The 21466-nt window shown below is 37.9% G+C and overlaps 1 protein-coding gene across 12 annotated transcripts in view; it reads right to left on the bottom strand.

Moving 5' to 3' along the window:
• Window positions 1–14189: 14189 nt before the first annotated feature.
• Window positions 14190–21466, bottom strand: part of ZNF644 (zinc finger protein 644) — a 54207-nt gene continuing 46930 nt past the window's right edge. For all 12 annotated transcript variants that reach the window (XM_068952531.1, XM_068952536.1, XM_068952529.1 and 9 more), the window contains 2 exons: window positions 16089–16191; window positions 14190–15576 (listed from right to left, as the gene is read on the bottom strand). In XM_068952531.1, the coding sequence (XP_068808632.1) occupies window positions 15384–15576; window positions 16089–16191 (296 nt within the window). In that variant the 3' untranslated portion in view covers window positions 14190–15383. The remainder of the gene's footprint in view (window positions 15577–16088; window positions 16192–21466) is intronic.

Raw genomic sequence — 21466 nt, 5'->3', positions numbered from 1 at the left:
TGCCCTGTGGTTTGGTGAGTGCTGAGGTATTCTGTGACAAGTGGAACAGATTCAGTAGATTAAAAGCATCTCAAATACCCCACACCACACTGGTTAAGGTACATCCCAGAACACAGGTGACTGGGGTATCAACAGCTAAAGCAAAACCCAAGTCTCCCTTCCTGGCTATGGACCATAATTGCTGGGCTACTGCATGACAGAGGGCCAGAAACCCAAACATCACGCCTTCATTTGGTCACTCTAGACTCAGAAAAAATGCATGTAGTGAGCCAAGCTGAGCTGGCAAATAATTTTAGTAAAAATCATTTTTTCCTAGTAAACAAGCAGTGTGCTAAACAAGTTCTGCCCAATTCTAATAAATATTATATTTCTAGAAATCTAAATCTCTTACCTATCTTCTAACCACACTTCTCTACAATTTTCAATTACTCCCCTAGTCAATTTTTACCTATTTTAAGTTTCCTGTGATGTTAAAGATTGAGGTAAAGAAGCATTGTCAGATACACAGTTACTACTCTATTGTTATCTATCTTTTTTGTACCTTCTAATAGTAATTAGTTTCATAAAAGGCTCACACTGGCCCAGGAATTAGCTATACAGTGTTGCGTATAGAACTAAAAATTTCAAATCCCCAGTCTTAGGCATAGTTTGCAAGGAAGCTTTTTCACACAATACTTAACATGCATCATTTTCCACTATTATCAGTGAAATCAACTGAAGTCTTGTTTTGTGTTAGGAAAATGTGGCATTTCAATTCTGCTTTTTTGTTCAATTGTAAAGTTATCATCTTCATCATTTTAATAATTACTATTTAAAATTGCTTTCTACTATAGATTTCCGTAGAAAGGAATGTCCTACTTTGTTCAGTTTCTGCTCCTTTATTTCTAGAAGGTAAATAAATTACCTGGCATTTCTTATGAGCAGACCTTGATTACTACATAAAGTCTGTCATTTCTCAGTATTTGATAATCTTTTATTACAGCTGACCTCTGGAGACTCTCTAGACAAGTGCCCACATGAAGTCACAGTCAGCGAAGGGGATTCACCCACTCAAGTGTGAGAAGGACTCCTTTGTAATGAACATTAAAAAAAAAACCTGTACTTTCATCTTGCTTTAAGAGCCTCTAGCACAGCATATTTACAGAATAATAAAATAGGGCTTCAGGCCTTTTATACTCTTACATCAGTAACATTATTCTCCTCCTATCATAATTGTATGCTCTATACACTATATAATTTAGCGTGTCTAGCTTCTCAGAGCTATTGGCCTCAAATACTGTAGATGGAATAAATCTTATAATGTACTGTTATCATACAAGAAGAAAATCATGGCACAAAACTGGCTGAAAATAACCCTGTGACAACACCCCACCACCACAAAAAGGTGATTGTTAACCAGCCGCATCCAGTCAGGCTGTTTGTGCATCTGATTTATTGTTGTTCAGTACAAACTATCACTCTGATTATTACTGTTTATTTGTATTACTGACTAGAGACTTCAGATGAAAACCCTAGTACTAAAAGCTATACAGATACAAAACTAAGACGCTTCCCTTCTCAAATAACTTATGTTCTTAAGAGACGGAACAGACAGAAGGTGGGAGGGCAGAATAAAGCATGTAAGTACAGTGATCAGAGAGCTGACAGCATGCTCAAATAAAGGAAAAACACTGTTTCAAGAACTAACTTTGTTATCTCCTTTACACTGATTTTTAGAAATGATAAAAAAAAATTCAGAATTACTATTAGACTAGAAAGCATGGAACGAATAACTTCTGGGGAATAACATGAATCACAATCCATCAAGGTAACCTCAGCCCTTCATCTCAGAAGTAATAAACATCTGGGTTTTTTTTTTATACCCACTTAAGTCAGTGGGAGAATGCTATTGTAAATTACTTGTATTTCACGTACAAATGTGTGTGTGAGTGCATGTATATACATATATATGCTCAATATTTCTTTTAATTTTTGTAGCAATCAAAATATATTAAATGGGACAGAAATAGTAACAGCCTTTCTACTCACGGTATTTTTATTCTGAAATCGTGAAAGAGATGAAAAAACAAGATCTCATGCTATTTTGAGTCATAAATGTTTCTCTTCGGCAGTGAAGGTTCAGAGCAATTGCAAACACTCAAGGAAGCCGCATCAGCTCAGGTGCCCTCAAACCCAAATCCACAGCCCCAGCTTGCGCACACTCAAAGCACAGCACAGCAAGGCCATGTACATAAGCCATGGGCACACCACCTACAGCCCTAGTGCTTTGAGCCCGTTGTGTGTGCAACATGAGAGCAGTGTAAAACAGCCATAAAGCTAAACCTGGTTCCCCACAAATCCCCCTCAGAAAGGAGGAAACTCAGGTGCTGACTCAGGCCTGTGGATTTACCAAGGTCCCTCTCCCCTTGCTGGCCTGTGCCTGTCCTTTGGCCCAAGGGAGGCTTGGCATCATTCCTGCAATAGCACTGATGCTGCACTGCAAGCTGTCTTTGAGAGTAAATCCAGAAAGGAAGGAAAGCTGCACTCCTCCCTCTCCCGTATCCAGCTCTACTAGCTGCGTTCAAGTGCAGGCTGACACGATTCACGACCATGGCCTAGGAGTCCATCTACAAAATCACATGACAACGAACTAGCATAATCCTTCTGGCATCCTTCTTTGAAGTGAAGTGTAAAATGTTAATGCTTTCATTGGCTAGTGAAAATCCTTGTTAAGGACATTCCTATTTCTAACCCTGTATGGGGCACTCTAAATTTAGTCTCACTTGGAGCACCAGATGCTCTAATTACATCATCCTGATCTTTTCTAAGGTGTGTTAGTTGAGCAAATGCTACATCTATAACAGTGACAAATATTATTCTTTAATTGTGTCAATGACATTTTTATTTCAAGGTTCAAGAATCTTCTTCAGCAGGCCTATTTTATCTTTTAACACCACCCAAGAGCCTTAGTGAGGAATTCCTGGGAATGCATTCACTTGTATCCGTTTGTGAAAAGACTCCAGCACATACGGCCAGGAGCATTTCTTGCCCATCTTGCCCATCTGCTCCATAAATTTTTCTGTAAGGCTTATTGTAGGACACAGTAAATGAGTTATACAGTTGGTCAGCTGTTGCTTTCCATTTTTGTCGCCGTTACTTAATATGTTGCAGACAGAGCCCATACCTGCATCAGCCTGTTTGATATAATTTCATTCTGAATGAAATTGTTAGATAGGACATCTAATTTACTACACTCCATTATTTACCCTAGTCATATACAGACGCTGGAAAGGATCTTGAGGTCTGTAAGTAATTTTATTGTGATGTCATATGAAAGAGATGTTTTTCTCTTAATTCCCACGGCATGTTTAATCACTGCCCAGGACAATTAGAAATGCAATGACCTGGAAACTGATTATCCAGCATGTTTACTGACAATTTTTCAGATTATCCTTTTTTTTGTCCTCACAGTTGATTTATTTGTATTATTTCTTCCCTCCATCCTCTTGAGTATGGAGCAAACTTTTGAAAAGTCACTCTTCACTAACTTTCTTTAAGAACAGCAGCAGTAACATCCAACAGGACAAGTGGCTGATCAGAAATAACTGCACATCCCAGTTGCATACCGAAGTATAAGACAGAAAGCCAAGTATCCCTATCGTCCGGTGATACACAGCTCCAACACCATGTTAGACTTCTCCTTTGCTCCAGATCACACACGGTGGAACTTGATCAGCTAAGCTGATTCTTCTCTTAATCCTACCCATTTCAGAACATTCACTATGCTTGAAAAATCAACGTATGACAACAGTGAAACATACTGCAAAGGAAAAAGCACAAACCTAAAATCAGGAAAACAAGATTGTTTTTCTGAGCTGCAGCCACACTGCCACCCATTTAACTCCACCAACTTCCACATTTGTTTGCCCCAGACCCAGTTTATGAAATTAATTGTTCTAGAACAAAAGGAACAAGAATAAGCTGGCGTACCTTCTGCTCTGCCAACATGCTAGCCTTGGGGAAGAGCACAAGGCAGATAACCAAATGCCAGGTTAGCCGGCGCTTCCCCCTGGAGCATGGTGAGGAAGGATGGGGGTCCTTGCGCTCATGAGCGCCGCACTACCGTGGAGGAGTAGGTATGCAGCTCTTAGCCTAAGTAGTGCGGATTTTTTTGGCCAGTGGTCCTATTTAACTCATTAACCTTCCAAATTTCTTCCTCATCAGACCACCATCGGTGGCCAAGACTCATTGCTCCCTTAGGGAATTTCCTATGGTAATAGCTTCTGCTGTTTCAGCCCAAGGGGGATAGGAAACATCTCTGTCTCTTTTTGCCGCCTTTGTGCTGAGAAGAAGCAAGAAGAAAACATGAGTAAAATATTTTGGCTTGCATAACCATTTGCGATATTGAGTGTTTCACAGTTCCTATCAGAACAAAGAAGATCATTTTAGAGAGCTCTAGCATTTGCTAACATTTACTTTACTGCCAGATTTGGGCATTTATCTCTGTTCAGTTGCTTTGAAGTGTAGGTTTTCTGCAACTCAATCTCTAATTTGCCTTTAAATTGTGCCTTTCATCTCTGCGTTTTGTCCTCTACAGAGGTGAACATCTGAAAACTACTTACTTTTCAAAACAATATTTAACACTTGTTTTTTCTATAATGTGGCCAGTTATTTGTTTACTTCACAGAAGAGCTTTGAATAACAAAAATTGTGTGGTCTAGATAAACCCCTATAAATGCAGCCTATACCTTTTATGGCACGCAAGAAAAAAACCCAACCTAATATTTTTAAAAGTGACACTTTCAGGGGGAGAGAGATGTAAGGGGGAAACAACAGTGGCCAAGAGAAAAGTTGAAAAGAAAAGCAGAGAGCAAGGTAACTGAAATCAATTCTCAGAGAAAGAAGTTATTTCCTGGAAGGTTAGCATAGCATTTTGGACTGAAATGTCAAAAAAAAAAAAAGTGACTGCCTTGCATGCTTGCGATGGTCTCTCTTCAAGGATCAGAATAAGGTTAAGTAAATCCATTATTCTTTAGAGAATAGCAACACGCACCAGATTTGAGGAACATTTAGCTAGATAACAGGCAAGTTTAAAAATGGGAACAAATAAATCATCACCGCCACCAGCAACCATTATCCACACACTGGACAGAAGAAAGCAGACCATTACCAAAAAATAGAGTTAAGATACAAATAATGGGAAAACTAGTGCCTTTTTAAAGAGTTTAAAAGCAGACGTACTCTGCCAAATGGGACCTATGAAGAAGGAAAGTTCAACTTGCACGGCCTTGCTATTGCTAGGCTTTTTGAACTCCAGCTGCATATTGCACCTTTACTAACCATCCGGAACAAGGGCGTACTGCTTCTCTGCAAGCCCCGTTATCCAGCAAGAGGCATGGGTCCAAAAGACACTATACCTTGGTTTTCATCTTTTCTAAATGACATACTCCCACATGATGCAAAATTAGGGCCATACTCAAGCTTTTGTTATGAAAAGATGATGTGCCTATGTTTAAGCAAATTTGGTGTGTCCCACAGGGTTACGTGTCATTCGCTGAGCTGTGCTGCTGGAGCTGGAGCCAGATGGCTGATGCAGAAGTCTTTTGCAGGGATACATCTCTATAGAGGATGATGTCGCACTGCACTTGGTGACCAGGCTGCCACTGACTGCAACTCCATCATGGTATTTAAATCACATTAAAGCTTTCTCTTATTACATACCCCCTTGTGGTTTTGTCTGGCTACATTCTAATTACTAGCCTCACTGCACTACATCGATGCTCCACTGCTCGCTATCCCTCCTGTTTTATGGGAAATTACTGTATTGTGCACAATCCTAATGAAAATACTTCAGTGAGATAACTGTCAGCTTTTTCTCTTGCGTTTCACATTTTACAACAGAAGTTGTGTCTTGTTTGGGGGAGACAAAATATTCAGGTATACATTCATTTCTGGAAACTGCAAATACACCTGTTAAAGCTTCCCAAAGTACAGTTTAAATGATCACTTTTGCTATTTTCTTATACATTAGCTGATCTTCAACTATCAATATATTTTCCATGAAGGAAGTCAGATGTCAGCTACCCCTGTTTTTCAGAAATATTGTATTTCTTTGTTTCTTCTTCTCCACCTCTTCACTTAACAGATAGAATATCTTAAATGAGATGCATGTCACTAACTTCTGATGACTTATATGAACTTTTTCTGAGCAATTTTTTTCAGTAGTAGGCACAATTCCTCTCTGTTATCCATGTACTTCCTGACACTGATTCGGTCAGAGGTCACCTGGGCTTTAAGGGTGAACATGATGTTCAGAAAAGGGCAAGGAGTGGGCTCCAGCTTTGTGCAGTGTGTCCCCAGCACTGCCATCGCCACAGCTCCATCTTACAAATTCAGCACTAACCATACCTGAGTATGGTAGTGGCTGATTTCATACTTTCTTGCTGTTTTCATAGCTTTCCAGTGGAATAGGATCAAAATCCTTTTGACTCTTAACCAAGGCAAAATGCCAACATGGTACAAAGACACATTGATACTTATTTCGTCAGGCTTGGTCCCTAAGTATAAAACTGGAGGTCAACACCATTAGCCTGTGAACGCAGAGCACTTCAGGTAGGCAAGCAGTCAGATCTGCTCTGCTAAAGAGAGGTATGAAACCTGAGTTTTGCAAGTCTGTCTAGAACAAACATGGACTTTTCATGAGAACTTTTTTCCATTAAAAGCTACCAAGTAATATTTTCCTAGGGCTAGGGGGAAGGGTCAGAGAGAGAAAGGGCATGCAGGGGAAGTTGGAAAAAAGTGGGGGAAGTGTTCCTATTATTTGTGTTGATAAATGAGCTCTCAGAGACAGCAACGAATATTGGAACTGATTGCAGACAGCACATGCTGCAGTTTCCTGGCAGCTGAGACATGAAAAAGTTGAAGTTTTGAATATATCTGGTTTAATTTTCAGTAACTGCTCAATTTTTATTTTGATCCTGAAAGATCAGAGTTCTCTTTCTGTGCACAGTGATAACAGTAACATCAGAACTGATTTGTCACTTTGGTCAAATTCTTCAGAAATAGAAATCTGAAATAAAGCACATAAATTCAAAATCAGGCTTGATGGTTACAGATGCTGAGCTCTCAATGGCCATTCGCGTCTCTCTCTAAAACCAGGAGAAACAGTTAAGTGTCTGGCACTAGCAAGCCAATACTGACATTTTCAGTCTGTGAAGGTAATGAGGACCTCTGAAATCTGGAAGGTGATGACAAGGTAAGCACTTTATTGCGTTGCATAAGAAAAAAATTTTTGCATTGTAGCTATAGCTGCCACAGTAGTGTGTATCAGATAAATCCAGTATGTAGGTAAAACAATCTGTCCTGCAACATGCCTGCTACTTCCAATTTCTAAGGTAACATGAAGAAAATGTATTTTGTATCACCATATAACATCCATAACCCAATGCAAAATACATGTTATAGCAAGGAAGGTTTAAAATCAGTATTTCCCCATCCTCTCCCCACCCTTTATTAAATTATGTGCCAGCTGCCACATACTGCAAGAAATTATGCTAACCTGCAGGTTGCTGATTTTGTTTGCTGCTAACAGCAGGGGGGTGGGGGCAGAGAGGGGGAGGTCAGACACTTTTGGCACATTTCCAGATGGAAATCTGAAATTAGAGTTTAATTTCATAAGGAGAATTTCATGAAAACTATTGTGTTCATTATTTACTGATACATGAGCTGAGATTCTTGATCTTCAATGTTTTTACCATTTTTAAACAGATATTCCTGTTTCCATTTGCTCAAAGAAGCTAACCAGCTGCTTGTTCAAAAACATCATTCAAGTAAATGCCTCATTTTCTGAATATTTCGCTGTTTTCAGGGAGGCTGTCAGGAAAAGAAAATAATTAAAAAAGAATCAACCTACCTTTATGTACACAAAACAGGAACATGGTACCAGGAAAATAAAGTGTTCACTTTTACAGATGCAATCATTCTGTGTAGATGTTAACTCTAAACAGAAGTTACTATGCGCAAATTGTGTGATTTTGGCTTTTTATTCTATTTACTTTCTCTTCCAAAGTGATTTTAAAATCTACATGAGAGCCTCCTGTTTCTCCCCTTTACCCTTGCCCCTGCCACTTAGTGAAAGACAGCTAGTGTCTCTCCTATAAAATAAATCGGATTCAGACCATTAGATATGTTTTTAGGAATACTGAGCAGTAAACTAGTGCTTAGACCTTTTCCATAAACTTTTGGGAGCAAAGCATCAGCCCTCAGGAGGTAGAAACTAGTAGCAACCAACGGCAAAATAAAGTTATAAAGATTACGAAGCAAAAGGGAGGAGAAAAAGCCAGTGTGGATGTGAACAAAAATTTAGGAAAGGAAGAAAAAAGCAAGACAGGAATGAAGTGATCAGGTTAGCAGCCCAGTAAATTCTACACAAGGACCATCCCCAGGTGGGCAAATAAATAAATAAGTTTTGGATCCAGGAAGAACACCTACATCCTAGGTTAGGGATCTTTGCTTTATTAGCAAACTTAGATCAGCTAAGTCAGAGAACACCAGTTTTAGTAGTAGACACTATTTCAATTAGAAGAAAACGGCATGAAATTGTAGATGTAAAAGAGCATATGGATGGTAATCCGTACATGAACAGAATCTGGAAAGTTAAAATTCTGGTACCAAACTTGTGATTAGACCACATGTGGGAACAGTAGCTCACACTTATTCATGAGAAAACTAAATGTCTATGGATTTATAAGCAGCACTTTCAAAACGCAACAGTAAAAGCACTCCAGATGGCGAAGGGAAGGGCTACAGCTGACTTCCAGCATGAGAGCTTGGACTGAAGAAAGCCTTTACTCTCCACCACTGCCTACTTCTTAAAGAGCTTGGAGTTAAAACTTATTCTATGGATATTCAAATAAGGAGAATCTTTGCCCTAAACACCTCTCCACCCCTGCCAAGAAGCCAGACAAGCATGCCCACACCCCAGAGATTTAGAGGCACAAGAAATGCAGCCATCAGCTGGATGCCAGGGACTACAGGTTTCAACCTCAGGCTTACACTGTCTTCCCCGGTTTGCAGTTTCCATTTCAACTTTTTATTATTATTATTATTGTTTTTCCCTACTTCTTCATCCGAGTAAGTTTATTTTCTCATGCTTTCAGACAATTGTTTTTCCATGGACGAGACAGAATTATTTCTTGTCAGCAAAATTTTTACCTGAACGACATGCAATTTCTTATTTGGTTAAAACGTAGGTTAACTGTGTTAGCTTGCATTCTGCTTTATCAGTCACGTCTTTTATGAAGCTGTCTCAAAGGGCACAACGGGATTCAGAGCTTTAGCATATGTTGTTAGAACGGTGACTGCAGTTGTATTTGGACGAGTGTCACAGAAACATGATTCACATCATCTGCTGGCTTAAAGATTCATAATCAAGTGTCTAAACATGAAGTTTCTAGAGTTTCCAACAAGAGGATTTTTTAAATGGTAGATTATTGATATGTAGAAGGACTCACCGTAAAAATTACGCAAGAACATTTGATGTTGCAGATCTTTGCCACGAAAACAAAGCATTTGGTAAGAAGCGTTATCATCACCGTTTAAGATGTAAGCTTCAGTACACTTTCAAAGTATGCTTTTTACTGGAAATACAGGACGCGAAGCCCTGCAGCACTGCAATCGATATAGGAGGGCAGCTGGTTCCCCTGCCTCCATGCCCTCGCCTCTCTCACTAGACCAGCAGCGGCAGTTACGCTTCTGAGGCAGCCGGGTCACACGGGTAACAAGGTGCTGTTTGGTTTGGTTTGGATTGTGTTAGAAGAGTTTGCGGAGCCTGCACTCAGGGCTTTTAAAATAACCTTTATCTCCATCTAGAAAAGGGCATTCCTCAAGGACTGCATTTATTCGGTTTCCTTTCTAGCCAAAGGAATAGCATGCCATTCTCCAGGGAACGCGTGCAAACCTTCCTTGCAACCAGTGACACCCCGCACAGACTGTGCCAACCCACAACCTGGCAGGGCAGGTCAATCTGTACTTGAAAACAAGACAGGCAGAAGCCACTTCAGTTACAGACACCAGCTTCTCAAACCACAAGATTCTCCTACTTGATGCACTTGCATATTATTTCTACAAAACAACTACAGGCTGATTAAAAAATTCTGCCATTTTCAAACCCTGATAGGGGACCAGGGCACCAAAACTGAAGGGTAATTTTATTTTGCTTTTTAAAAAACAAAGTTACCAACTTAGAGTTTAGCTAGAGGTAAGAACAAGGAAGACCAGAGTATCAACACTAGCAAGACCAATAGCGTGGAGGGAAATCACACTCTAGGCCTTGTAGACGATAATTATTTTATGCTAAATTTGATTAACTCCCACATTTTTGCTCTTACTGTGTGAAAGGTTGTGTTATAGGCAGGGAATCTTTTCGTGGTACAGCTGCAAAATGTGGAGAATTGAAGAGGCCTTAGAGACACAGCAGAGACACTGATAGGATTTTTCAGAGCGGACTCAGAAACCAAACACATCTGGCAGACATGGGGCAAGCTAGTCCTGTCAGAAGAGAAACTGAGAAACTGGGAACTCTGCAGGACAGAAACAGTTTCTGACTGGAACTATCAGCAAAACTAGATTTTGCAGAGCAAGAATTAGGGAAAATATTTGCAAATGATAACCACTCTTATTTGTGAAATGAGAGACACAGCTCCAGAGTCTGGACATCTGGCTCTGGCAATCCTTCCTCTGCCACCCACTCCTCTTGGTCTTCAGTGCTGGAACATAGATAATGCCTCCCTGCCTCATCTGCCCGAATTTTCAGAAGTCTATAACTAGCAAGGCGTTTTCTCTGCCTTTCAGCTATATAGGGAAACAGATCCTGGTTAGGATAAAAGTGCTTAATTTGCTCTGCAGCTGACCTCTGAATAAAGGGAAAAATGCCAAGAAGCCTGCAGGGTTAAAAAGAAACACTTTATTGCAAGAGATTACAAGACCAGGCACCACGGCCAAAATGTTTCCATTACATTGAAATTGCTACCCCATGCATCAAGAAACACCACCTACAAAGAAAGCATGATGGATCAAAGTATCCAAGATCATAATACAGTCTGCCTCTTTTATTAAATACTCCCCTAAAAAAAGATAAAATTTTAACTTTGTTAAAAAAAAAACTTATAAACTGATTTTGGGAATATGAAACTGACGCTTAAGTATTCAATCCATTAACTACTGTGATAGAAAGTGAAAATTCTTGTAACTATAGCCTATAGCCCTTAACTAAACAAGCTTCTTTCATGGCCCTTACGATTTAGTTAAAAGCAAGTACTTGTTATTCACTGTTATTTTTCCACACTTGTTCAGCCAACGTGGTCTTTAGCTTCTATAGGTTTTCAGAATCATGTAAAGATGAATTAATAACCCTTTTAAACCATTACTGAAATGCAGAATAATCTACAATCATAAACGGCTCAAGAAAAGGACTAGTGTCAAACAGTTTCATAGGAACTGCTCACCGTTTCAGCCTTGAGAAGCCAAATTTTCAAAACTTTGAATGTATGCACATCTCTAAGCCCCGATTCACATTCTTCCTGCGATGCACTTACCTGACAGACCTTGGTGATTTTCCTGAGCACACCTGAAAAGGTAGGACTTTGTTTACGCATATAGCTCAAACACAAAAAGACTGGTCCAGGACATAAAACCAAACTGTTAAAATCCCTGTCTTTCGAAAGGTAGGTAAGGTGCTTACCATCACTCCGCAATAGCTAGTTCCTATTGCAGTAAAAATGCGGAAACCAGGCTAACACAAGGTCAACTTGACATCTCCTCCCATCAAGAAGAGTAATCTAATGTTTCCTAGCACCTCTGGCAGGGTAAGGTGAGCTCTGAGGAAGCAAATGTAAGTTGGATCTGCAGACAGAGCAGGGCATCCTAGGTTTGAGGGTACAGTCCACCTAATGCAATTGACACAATTCAAATCAAGCAGCATATGGCAAAGAGGAGCAAACGCCCAGGGACACTGATCTACTTGCCTTGGTCTCTAGCTTTCCATACATACAGCCTGAACACATTACCTTTGGCCACTGCTGCTGAATGGTACTTTCAAATTGCTTTTCAAAGGTTCTGCAGAAACTCTCCTCAAGAAACAAAGAGAGCGCTTTAATTTTAGGTTTTCTTTTAAAAAAGGCTATTTGGAAACAGCACTGCAACTAGAAGATATAGAGATTCTTCTTACAAAATGCAAGGGTTGAACTTCTACACTTTCCCAGCCTTGTAGAAAAATCCCCAAAACCATTTCACAGGTTTCCAGAGGCAGTTGCTTACCAGAGCTTTACCAGAAACACCATGCCACTGCTGTCCTTAAGCAAAAAGGATATAGCTAAGATGAGCAGACTTGTAACACTGGTGTTTATATGTGCAATTCCAACTTTTCAGCTCTGCAGTACAGACTTCCATTGAGCCTCTCCGGCACCTGCAGTAAATACAAGGCTCCGCAGAAGAATCAAGTCACTAGTTCCAAACCCTAAGTATGCGACACATGAGATAAATCAGTCACTTTTTATTGTATCTAATTACCTCTCTTCTACCAGATTTAGAATCTCCATAACTCTAGAAAGGGGACTTTATATCTACTAGTAGGTACTGATAGAAGACCTACATTTCCATGCAAAAGAAACCAAGTTAAAAAAAATCCCCACGTGAGGCCTATAGGCTTTTTTTTCCTTCTTTTAATCATTCAGCCCATGAGAGCCATATATGGGATTAATTTAATGATTAGAAGAGTTCCAGAACTTGTCTGCAAACTTCATGTATTGGCAAGGGTCTGATGCAAGCATAACAGGATATCAACAAAAGCACATAGCTAAAAAAAAAAAAAAAACCACCCAGACAGCTCTGACGCACCCACTCAGAGAGCCTGCCACTGAGATCAGTTGATCCTAATCAAAGAATCTCATTTTGAAAGCTATAATCAGGATCAGAACTTCATGCTCTTCAGACACAACCTTACAGGTTAGTGTTACACAAAGCAATTCACTGCTTGGGTTTAATGAATTAAATAAAATTCACTAAATTTATTACTATAAACCTAGTCAGGTTTGCAGCTGCTGCTAAACTCTGCATGGTATGGCTTTTATTTCTATATATACACATATCATTTGCACTTAATTGAAATTTTCATCTCTTAACCAGCCACAGAACATGGTGCTCTCACAAGCACCTTTTTTGGTGAGAAGAGTAAACAAGCACTCTATTAAAGCATTTAGAACAAAGTGATTTGATCACTTTCCTCTACTTTCTATCCGTTTCAATATGTTGCTGCAAATCTTCCACCTTTACAGCCGATAAAAATCCCACAATCATCTACAAATCTAGAAAACTTTGCTCACACATCACTTGTCTGCAATACACTGCAACATCCTAGTCATCTGTCCTGAAGTCTCTAAAGACATTTTTTCCCAGCCTTTAAGCGTACTGATGTGCATTTTCCATTTAAAAAGCAGGAGTATAACTGGAATAAAGCTCTAGTTATCTGTAGTAACTTGCAGAGTAAAACCCCTCATAGCACCCCTTTAAAGATCTTGATAGAAACTGGGTGCCCTTGTCTCAGGACTGTCATGCACAACTGCCTATTGTTGGCTCATCTATCTTTCCAGAATGTTAACAAGTTCTATGCATTAACTCTTAACTGTATACATACAGGAAGACAGACATTTATTCATATTTTCCATCAATCAAATGTAATGCATCTGTGAACAAGTCATTTTATTGCAAGTAAATATTTTTACTTAAGATCATAAGACGATTCTAATCTCAAGCAAGACAGATCAATTTCACAAACTTAATTCACACAATGCAAATAAATGCTTCACATTATAGACATTTAGATTTTCTTTAAACCTTTTTATTTAGAGATTTTTCTGGTAAGGAGATATACCATAGGAAAGCAATTTCACTGGCAGTGAGGTATGTATATACTCTACCAAAATACTCCTCTTGTTTTAACTGCTTTTAACTTTATTTACATATAAAGAAAATATCAATGCATATCCTTGGCTTAACTACAGTATTAGTTACCCTATGTGAGTAAAATGAAATGTTACTTGCATACAAAATTGATTTGTAGAGGAATCTGATTTATGATTTAAACAAAAATTATGTTCTGAAGACAGTTTAAGTGAACAAACACAATTCATCATGACCAAGACACCTGCACCATATTTCCATCCTCACAGCACATTTATTTCAGTAATTCTGTAAGTAGGTCCTTAGCATGAGCATAGTGTTACAGTTTTCATACATATAATCACATCCAAAACAAGCTCTAAAATTTAAGTTGTAAACATTCTCTTCATATGTAGAAACATTTCAATCTGTGTTCGAATTTTCTAAAATGATCAATCTTTTAACAGAATTATAAATGAAAAGTCTACTCTAAACTGTGTAGTGAGCAATGCTTATTAGTACATTTCTACAGTGTTAAATAAAATAGTAGAGAGGCAAACTTCTGTAAGCAAGTCAGACTTTAGGTAAATCATCATAAAGAAACAAACTTGTTAACAAAAAGATGCTTTGTAATAAAGAAAGTTGGATTTGAATCTACTATGATACAAAAACATAAGGGTAAATACCATCTTTCTCGACAAGTAGGAGGTAGCATGGATGCACCACTTTATTGTCAGTGAGAAATGCAACTGAAGTAAAGAATATTTCCTTACCACAAATTTCCAGTATTATGTACATATTTCTCTTAGAAATTTGTTTAAACAAGTTTCCCTCCACTTTTTAGTACAAAAAGCCTCATGTGATTAAAAACAAAAACAAAAAAAAAACAAAAACAAAAAAACACTTACACACCTAGATAGAATAGTACTAATTGCCCTATTTGAATGAAAACAGTCTCTTGAACTATGAAGTACAGGATATTTAATGCCCTAAAGTTGAGTAAAATGTATTAGCAGTTCTTGGTATTATACAAAACACTACATACATACAAACAAAATATAATAATATCTTATTTTACTATGTAATTCTTTTTGGAATAAACAGAGCCTTGATTCGGGTAACACTGCAGAGAACTTTTTTTTTTTTTAATTTTATTAAAATCTGTCTTTAAGTACCCATGTGCAACAATTTAAAAATGGCTGCCATACATGTAATGGTCTTGTATTGATAGTGAACACGGTAACTGACAAAAACATAATAAACCTTAAAAACACATCTTCCACCCTATATAAAATATAAAGACTACTTACTGTAACTGTTAAGTATTCAATTTTTGATGTTACTGTAATCCACTTTCTCTATTTTTGTCTTTAGGATTTATAAACATAATTTAGTGTAGCAATTTATTAAAAAAAATGACAAAGTATTTCAAATTTACATCCAATTCAAATTTAAAATGTTTCCTTGTTCTATGATGCTGCTTCTGCCATCAGTAAAGAAAATGAAGTTTCAGTAATTGAAGCAGGCTTTTTAAGTAGTGATGTGACTTCAACCATGCCAGCTCCAGTCCGTGGAAGATTTGCGTTGACAATGTGTCGCTGCAAGTGCTTTATCCAGTCTTCCTGAACAGACAAAGGTCCTCGAAAGACCAGACCACAAAACCTAGGCAAACATTGAGATTATTTCACCAAGTTGTATTTAGCACTACTGAACAATGATCAAATCAAGACATTAAACAGGAAGTCCTCCCCCTAAAAAGTTTTCTTGACATTTGCTCCTACTGATTTCAACCAAAAAACATTAGTAATTGATTTCATCTAGAGTAAGTGTGAGCATATAGAAAAACTGAAGTTCATGCTACATTACCCTCTTACATTTGTGATAACAATGTTCACTTCTTCATCATGGCATTTCTTTTGAAGGACAGAATATTCCTCAAACATGACCAATGGGATTTTAGCTAGAGCAACAGGAGTTGGCAACCTAATAACTAAGTATGATTGATTCCAGTTCTCTTGTTCACATTTATGGAAATAAGCAACTGTTCCCCCTCCCCCCTTATCATGCACTTTTATCACATATGCATTTACAGGATATGATCTCAAATATTCTTATGACTACAATTAGCAAAGCTCTTAAAAATGCTTTCTTTCAATTAAAATAACCATATGTACCTGCATCTGAGTATGTAAACTTCATCAGCACTATGAGGTAATGGCAGCATTTTTTTCTTGCTTCCAGATCTTGACCTTGACTTCTTTTGCTTACAGTCTAAAGCTAAGAAGACAGAAATTTCTGTAGGTGAAAGCGATACTTAAATCGGTCTTAGACCAAACAGAGATATTCAGTAAGTGTCCCTTATGGCATTGGTGAAAAGATTTCTACCTGTTCATTCTATGTTTAATTAAGGTAAATCCAAAATAATTACAGTGTGCGCTAAGAAATTTACTGGCAAAGCATGTTAAGCTATTTCTTAGTTTAGCACAGTGTTTGCTCTTTAAAATACTAGATAATTGACGTTAAGCCTTAAACTATTGTCTTAGTATCAGCAAGCACCTACTATTATTGTGGAATTATAGAGAAACAAAGCACCACCTGAAATTCCCTTTCATCCTTAAAACGTCAAAGCCTTCGACCTTGTTTTGTAGTTGAAGCAATATAAAACCACACACATTCAATCAGATTACAACTGCACAAAGGTGTAGTTCAGCTAATATCATCAAGATTTTCTATTTTGAATGGAAAACCTGTAATTTATTTTCAGCAAAAAGTAAAAGTTTGTCCTGTTTTTAATATTAAGAATCTCAGATGAAGCTTCCCCTTCACTTCTGTCTGAATTCTGTAGTATGTTATGAAAAATATGTAATAACCCTTTGCTGTAGGCACAGATATTAGAATAATCACCAGGAATGGCAAGGCCACTTGTTTAATTCAGTCTAAGCGTGTAAAACTTTGTATGAAAGTAATGTGTGTGAACAGGAAATACATAGCAAGTGGGTTCAATTAGCATTAAAAAGATCTGTATCTCCCATAAATAGATGAAATAGGAATCTAAGAAAACCTGAAGATTCTAGGAAACAGCTAAAGTTGGGGGAGGAGGGGATTAGACTTAGTTAATATTGTTAGGATGATAGAGCTCAAGGGGAAAAAAAAAAAAGTTTGGGACTGTTCAGACAGGGAAAAGTATCTAGCTCCACTCTGCTCCTAAACCCAAGACATCAACACTAGAACTATGCAGAAATTCAAATGAGAGTAACAAGTGGTATTCTTGATACAAAAAAGGCATATGCTACATTATTGAAACATTTTAATAATAAGATTCCAAATTTTCATTTGTGTTCTGTTACACTTGTCTAATTTTGACTCCTGTGGTAGAAAATAGAAGAATAAACTGCTTAGTACCCTGAAGCATAGAACATCATCTGCTGAGGCAAAGCATGCAGATCTAAAAAGGCAAAACAAATGGACTTGACTACATCTTTCATTTTTCTTCTGTCCCTCAAATGAGCATCTCTCAAACATGGCTTTTAACCAGTAGCACTGGTTAAAATAAATAAAATACTGATGCACTTTGACCTTTCCCAGTTGTGTCCTCAGATTCAAAGATTCTAGAAAAAAAAAATACAAGTCAGTAGAAAACGTGATGACTTTTGGAGGCCTGAAGGAACCAGAGGACTAAATTCAGACTGCAAACAAGTACAAAGCAGATATGAAGCTTAACAGCTTCACCCAGGCACTGGAGGAAACCTATCACTAGAAAGATGAGACTCAGTGCTTTTCATCTGATAGCATTAACGAAAGCAGTCTGTATATACAAAGAGAATAACCCGAAGAGAGAGAAATGGCCAAAATAACTTCCGAAAAAGTGGTCTAGATAATTGGTATGGGGTTCCTTCTGCTTTATGCTCTTATCAAAAGCATAATTTTTATGTAATTAGGAATAAAAATCCCTGTCTTTCAGACTTCACAAACTACCAAAGTAGTAGAAACTTTTAAACCTACTGCAATATCATTAATAGCATCGTCAGGAAACTGAACAGCCTTTGGAAAGATGAGATCAAATACTGAAATCTAGATACCAGTTCTCTAAAGAGACCTACTTTCATGAGGGGAGCGGTGTCTTAAGCAGTTATTACAGCAAAAGCTTTGCCATTTCAGATTTTGCAGAACATCATGGGAAGGAGGGAAACACATTTAGAAGAAGCCACAGTCTTATCAGAACACAAATGCATCCTCAGGTTGTATCTGATGCCAGTTAGCTGATGTCAGTAGATAACTGAATAAAAAAAGCAGTAGACAGCAGGCTCCTGTGAGAGACGCCCACAAGTGCATGAAACTTAAAATAGTTCATTTTCCTTCACATTGGCAAATTTAAGACGTTCATTCCCATCAAGAAACTTGATTCTACTCGCATACATCCCAAGCATTTCAGACAGCCTCTACCTATTAGTCCTAAATCGGTCTTCCGTAACAGTTCCTGAATCCCAGTAGTTTTCAACGTTTGTGTAAACTTCTAGGAAAAGAAAACCCTAAAGTGTTGTGTGATCAACTGCACAGCAAAGATAAACAGAAACTGTCCTAACATACCACAAGAGGTAGTTTCTACTCCCCTGAAAGGTACCTCTTCCAAGAAAGGGAGAAAACAAAACAAAAGAACGGGTATCTTCTGAGAGTCATTTAAGACAGAGGCTCTAGAGAGAGAAATTATAAAGCAATGAAAAGAAAATACTACAGTAAAAGGCATCAAGAAAAAAAATTCAGATCACCGAATTAATTCTTAGGGTAACTTAGATAAGACTGGAAGTAGCATATTAGCCTAGCAAAAAGCTGTTAAAAGAAACAGAAAAATACTAAGAATACTAAATCTGTGCTCTGTAAGGGGTATTTTTTGTTCCCCTTTGCCTTTTGACCTAGTAAAACACATTTCTTTACATTTTAGGAAGCACAAGGCAGCACAAATACATTTTGAAGTCATTCCACCAAAACAGAAAAGTGGAAAAAGAGAAAAATCTGAGTGAACTTTGACTGAAAATTGTAATTTCAACACTAGTTACCAAAGACACACATCAGTAACTGCCACATTAATTCTGTTTTTGTCTGTCCAGAACAACAAGTTCAAATGAAGTCAGGTGCACACATTCGCTTAAGTACGCTACTGATATGATGCTTATGATTAACAGAGAGCATCAAATAAAACACACCGTTGTCTCACCTACAGGCAAAATGTCCTCAACTCAGTCATTGTTCTTCCAGTGCTTTTACTGGAACAAAAGCATAAGCTCAGCAGAAAGCATGTATTCAGGACTTTCAGGAAGAGACCAAGATGACTTAGCGCTAGTAAGCTGCATGAAAATTCAGACCACAACTGCAGCAAATTGCCAGAAAAAGGAAGGAAAGCCGGTATGTACTGCCTACCATTACACCTACTTTGTGGCTACTACAGCTTTCCAAAATATCATCCTCCATTCTCCATAAAGGCCCAATTCTCTCTGAAAGAAGTTTCCTTCCTTCAAGTTTGGCCACATGCTGTCTCTCAGTTGCTGTTTCCAAAAGCTTTTTGTGAACAACAGGTTGTACCACTTTATCAAAAGCTCTGATACAGCACGACAGAGAGAAACAACCCGTGTAAGAAACAGAAGACAATCACACTTCGGAGAGATCTCTTTGACAGACTCCAGTTCAATTTGACTGCATACTACTTAACAGAATATACACTAGGTAAAAAGGTTACATATAAAAACCTACTTTACCTCAGTGACAGTTTAGCAAGGAAGACTACAAGAAGATGGAGATAGGAGGCTACAATGAATACGCCTAGGACAACATGGATTAGATAAAAAACATAATTAGAGGTCCTTCATTCCATGACATTTGGTCTGAGGTTCAAAATTAATATGCATCTATGCTAATTTTCATGTCCCACTTCTTAACATCCCCTGAAATTGAACGTTTTTCACTTCAGAAAGACTGAAGCTGGGTATCCTTATGAGGACTTCATTACTTTTGCCAGACAACAATACATAGACATAGTATATGTAAATGAATGTATGTTGAATAATGGCTTACATAAATGGGTCTAATTAGCCATTTTAAAACACTGCCAATTAAAAAGTCAAGATCAATGATTTATCTTCCCTATATATTTATTTGCTAATTTGTCAAATTACGTGATTTGCTATCTCTCCTCATCAGAATACTTTTAATTCCAGTAATTTGCTCCCTGAAGGATTTTATGGGATATTAATAATTAGTTCATTGTGCTGGCTGATCAATGTTAACAGCACAGAATAAAGACATGCAAAGCCAGTGGATGCCAGATTTTTTTCTTGCACTACACATGCTTCCACACTCCCAGAAGCTACAGTTTTAACAATGCAATATTAGAAATTATTCAGAAGTGTAGCAGCCACATGAACTATTATCCCTTCATGCTGTTGGCTCAGTCAGACTCCTTGCTCTGTGTTTCACTGTTCTTTCACAAACTTCTGAAAAAGTAGTCTCCATCCACAAAAGCAGAGACAAAAGAAGAAAAGTGATGACTCCGAGAGGATGACAGCTGGTAAAAGACAACTGAGCATGTGAAAAGAAGAGTCAACAAACAGAAGATGTAAAAAGCTGAGATGCAAGAGAGAATCAGGAGACCTCAGGGCAGGGGAAGAGATGCCTAGAGAGCAGAAAGAGAAGGAAGCTTTGGACACAACTGTATCAAGCAGAGCAAGATGCATTTTGAAGATTTTGCACAGGTCTGATATTCTAAAGACCCTCCAAAGTAGTAAATCTACCACATGCTCCAAGAAACACAAATGTGTAGCTATTTACCAAAACAGGTCACTAGCATCTACTCATCTACTCAAGATGAGTGATTAAATCACTATCTTGCTCAAAACTGGACAGCTCAGCACAAAAAATTAGCTGTCTGACTACAACATTAAAGACAGTCATGCAACTGCTAATATAAAATTATGTAATTATGCAAACAAATGGACCCAGTTAGGCATTTGCTATACAGTTGATCTTTACTGGATAACTACATTCAGAAATTAAGTTTAACAAACACTAACCTTCCGCAGCCAACAGCCTAGAAAGTTCCACTTCTGAATTTTTTCCTTGAATCCATTCCCAAATTGACTATTGTGCTTAGCTATTTCTACTATATAGCTACAAATGTCAAGTTGCGTTTTGAGAAACTAGGATGAGATTTGACTAATGTGATAAAATTACTGATTCTGAAGAAGCATGGCATCTGCTAGAAAAGCAATATGATAATAGTCAATACTGAAAACATATGCAGACAAAGTAGCGAAAAATTGAGCAGAAGATGAGTATGTAAGCTAATGTAGCCCTGGGAAAGCTTTCACTTCTGCTTCAGTGACTTGAATAGATTACTGTATTTCTCTTATTAAACAGTAAAGCCTGGATAGTTCCCTAACAATTGCCGTATCATACAAGAATTACGGCACTCGTATTTGCATACAGTTATTTAATTACAAGAAGCTGGAACAAGTATCCAACAACAATTTCTTTATGGTAGCTGTTTGCTTTAGAAGATACA

This window comes from Struthio camelus, chromosome 8, assembly GCF_040807025.1.
Source record: "Struthio camelus isolate bStrCam1 chromosome 8, bStrCam1.hap1, whole genome shotgun sequence".
NCBI lineage: Eukaryota > Metazoa > Chordata > Aves > Struthioniformes > Struthionidae > Struthio > Struthio camelus.
The sequence above is the reverse complement of the archived record's forward strand: the minus strand, read 5'-3'. Positions and strand labels throughout refer to the sequence as shown.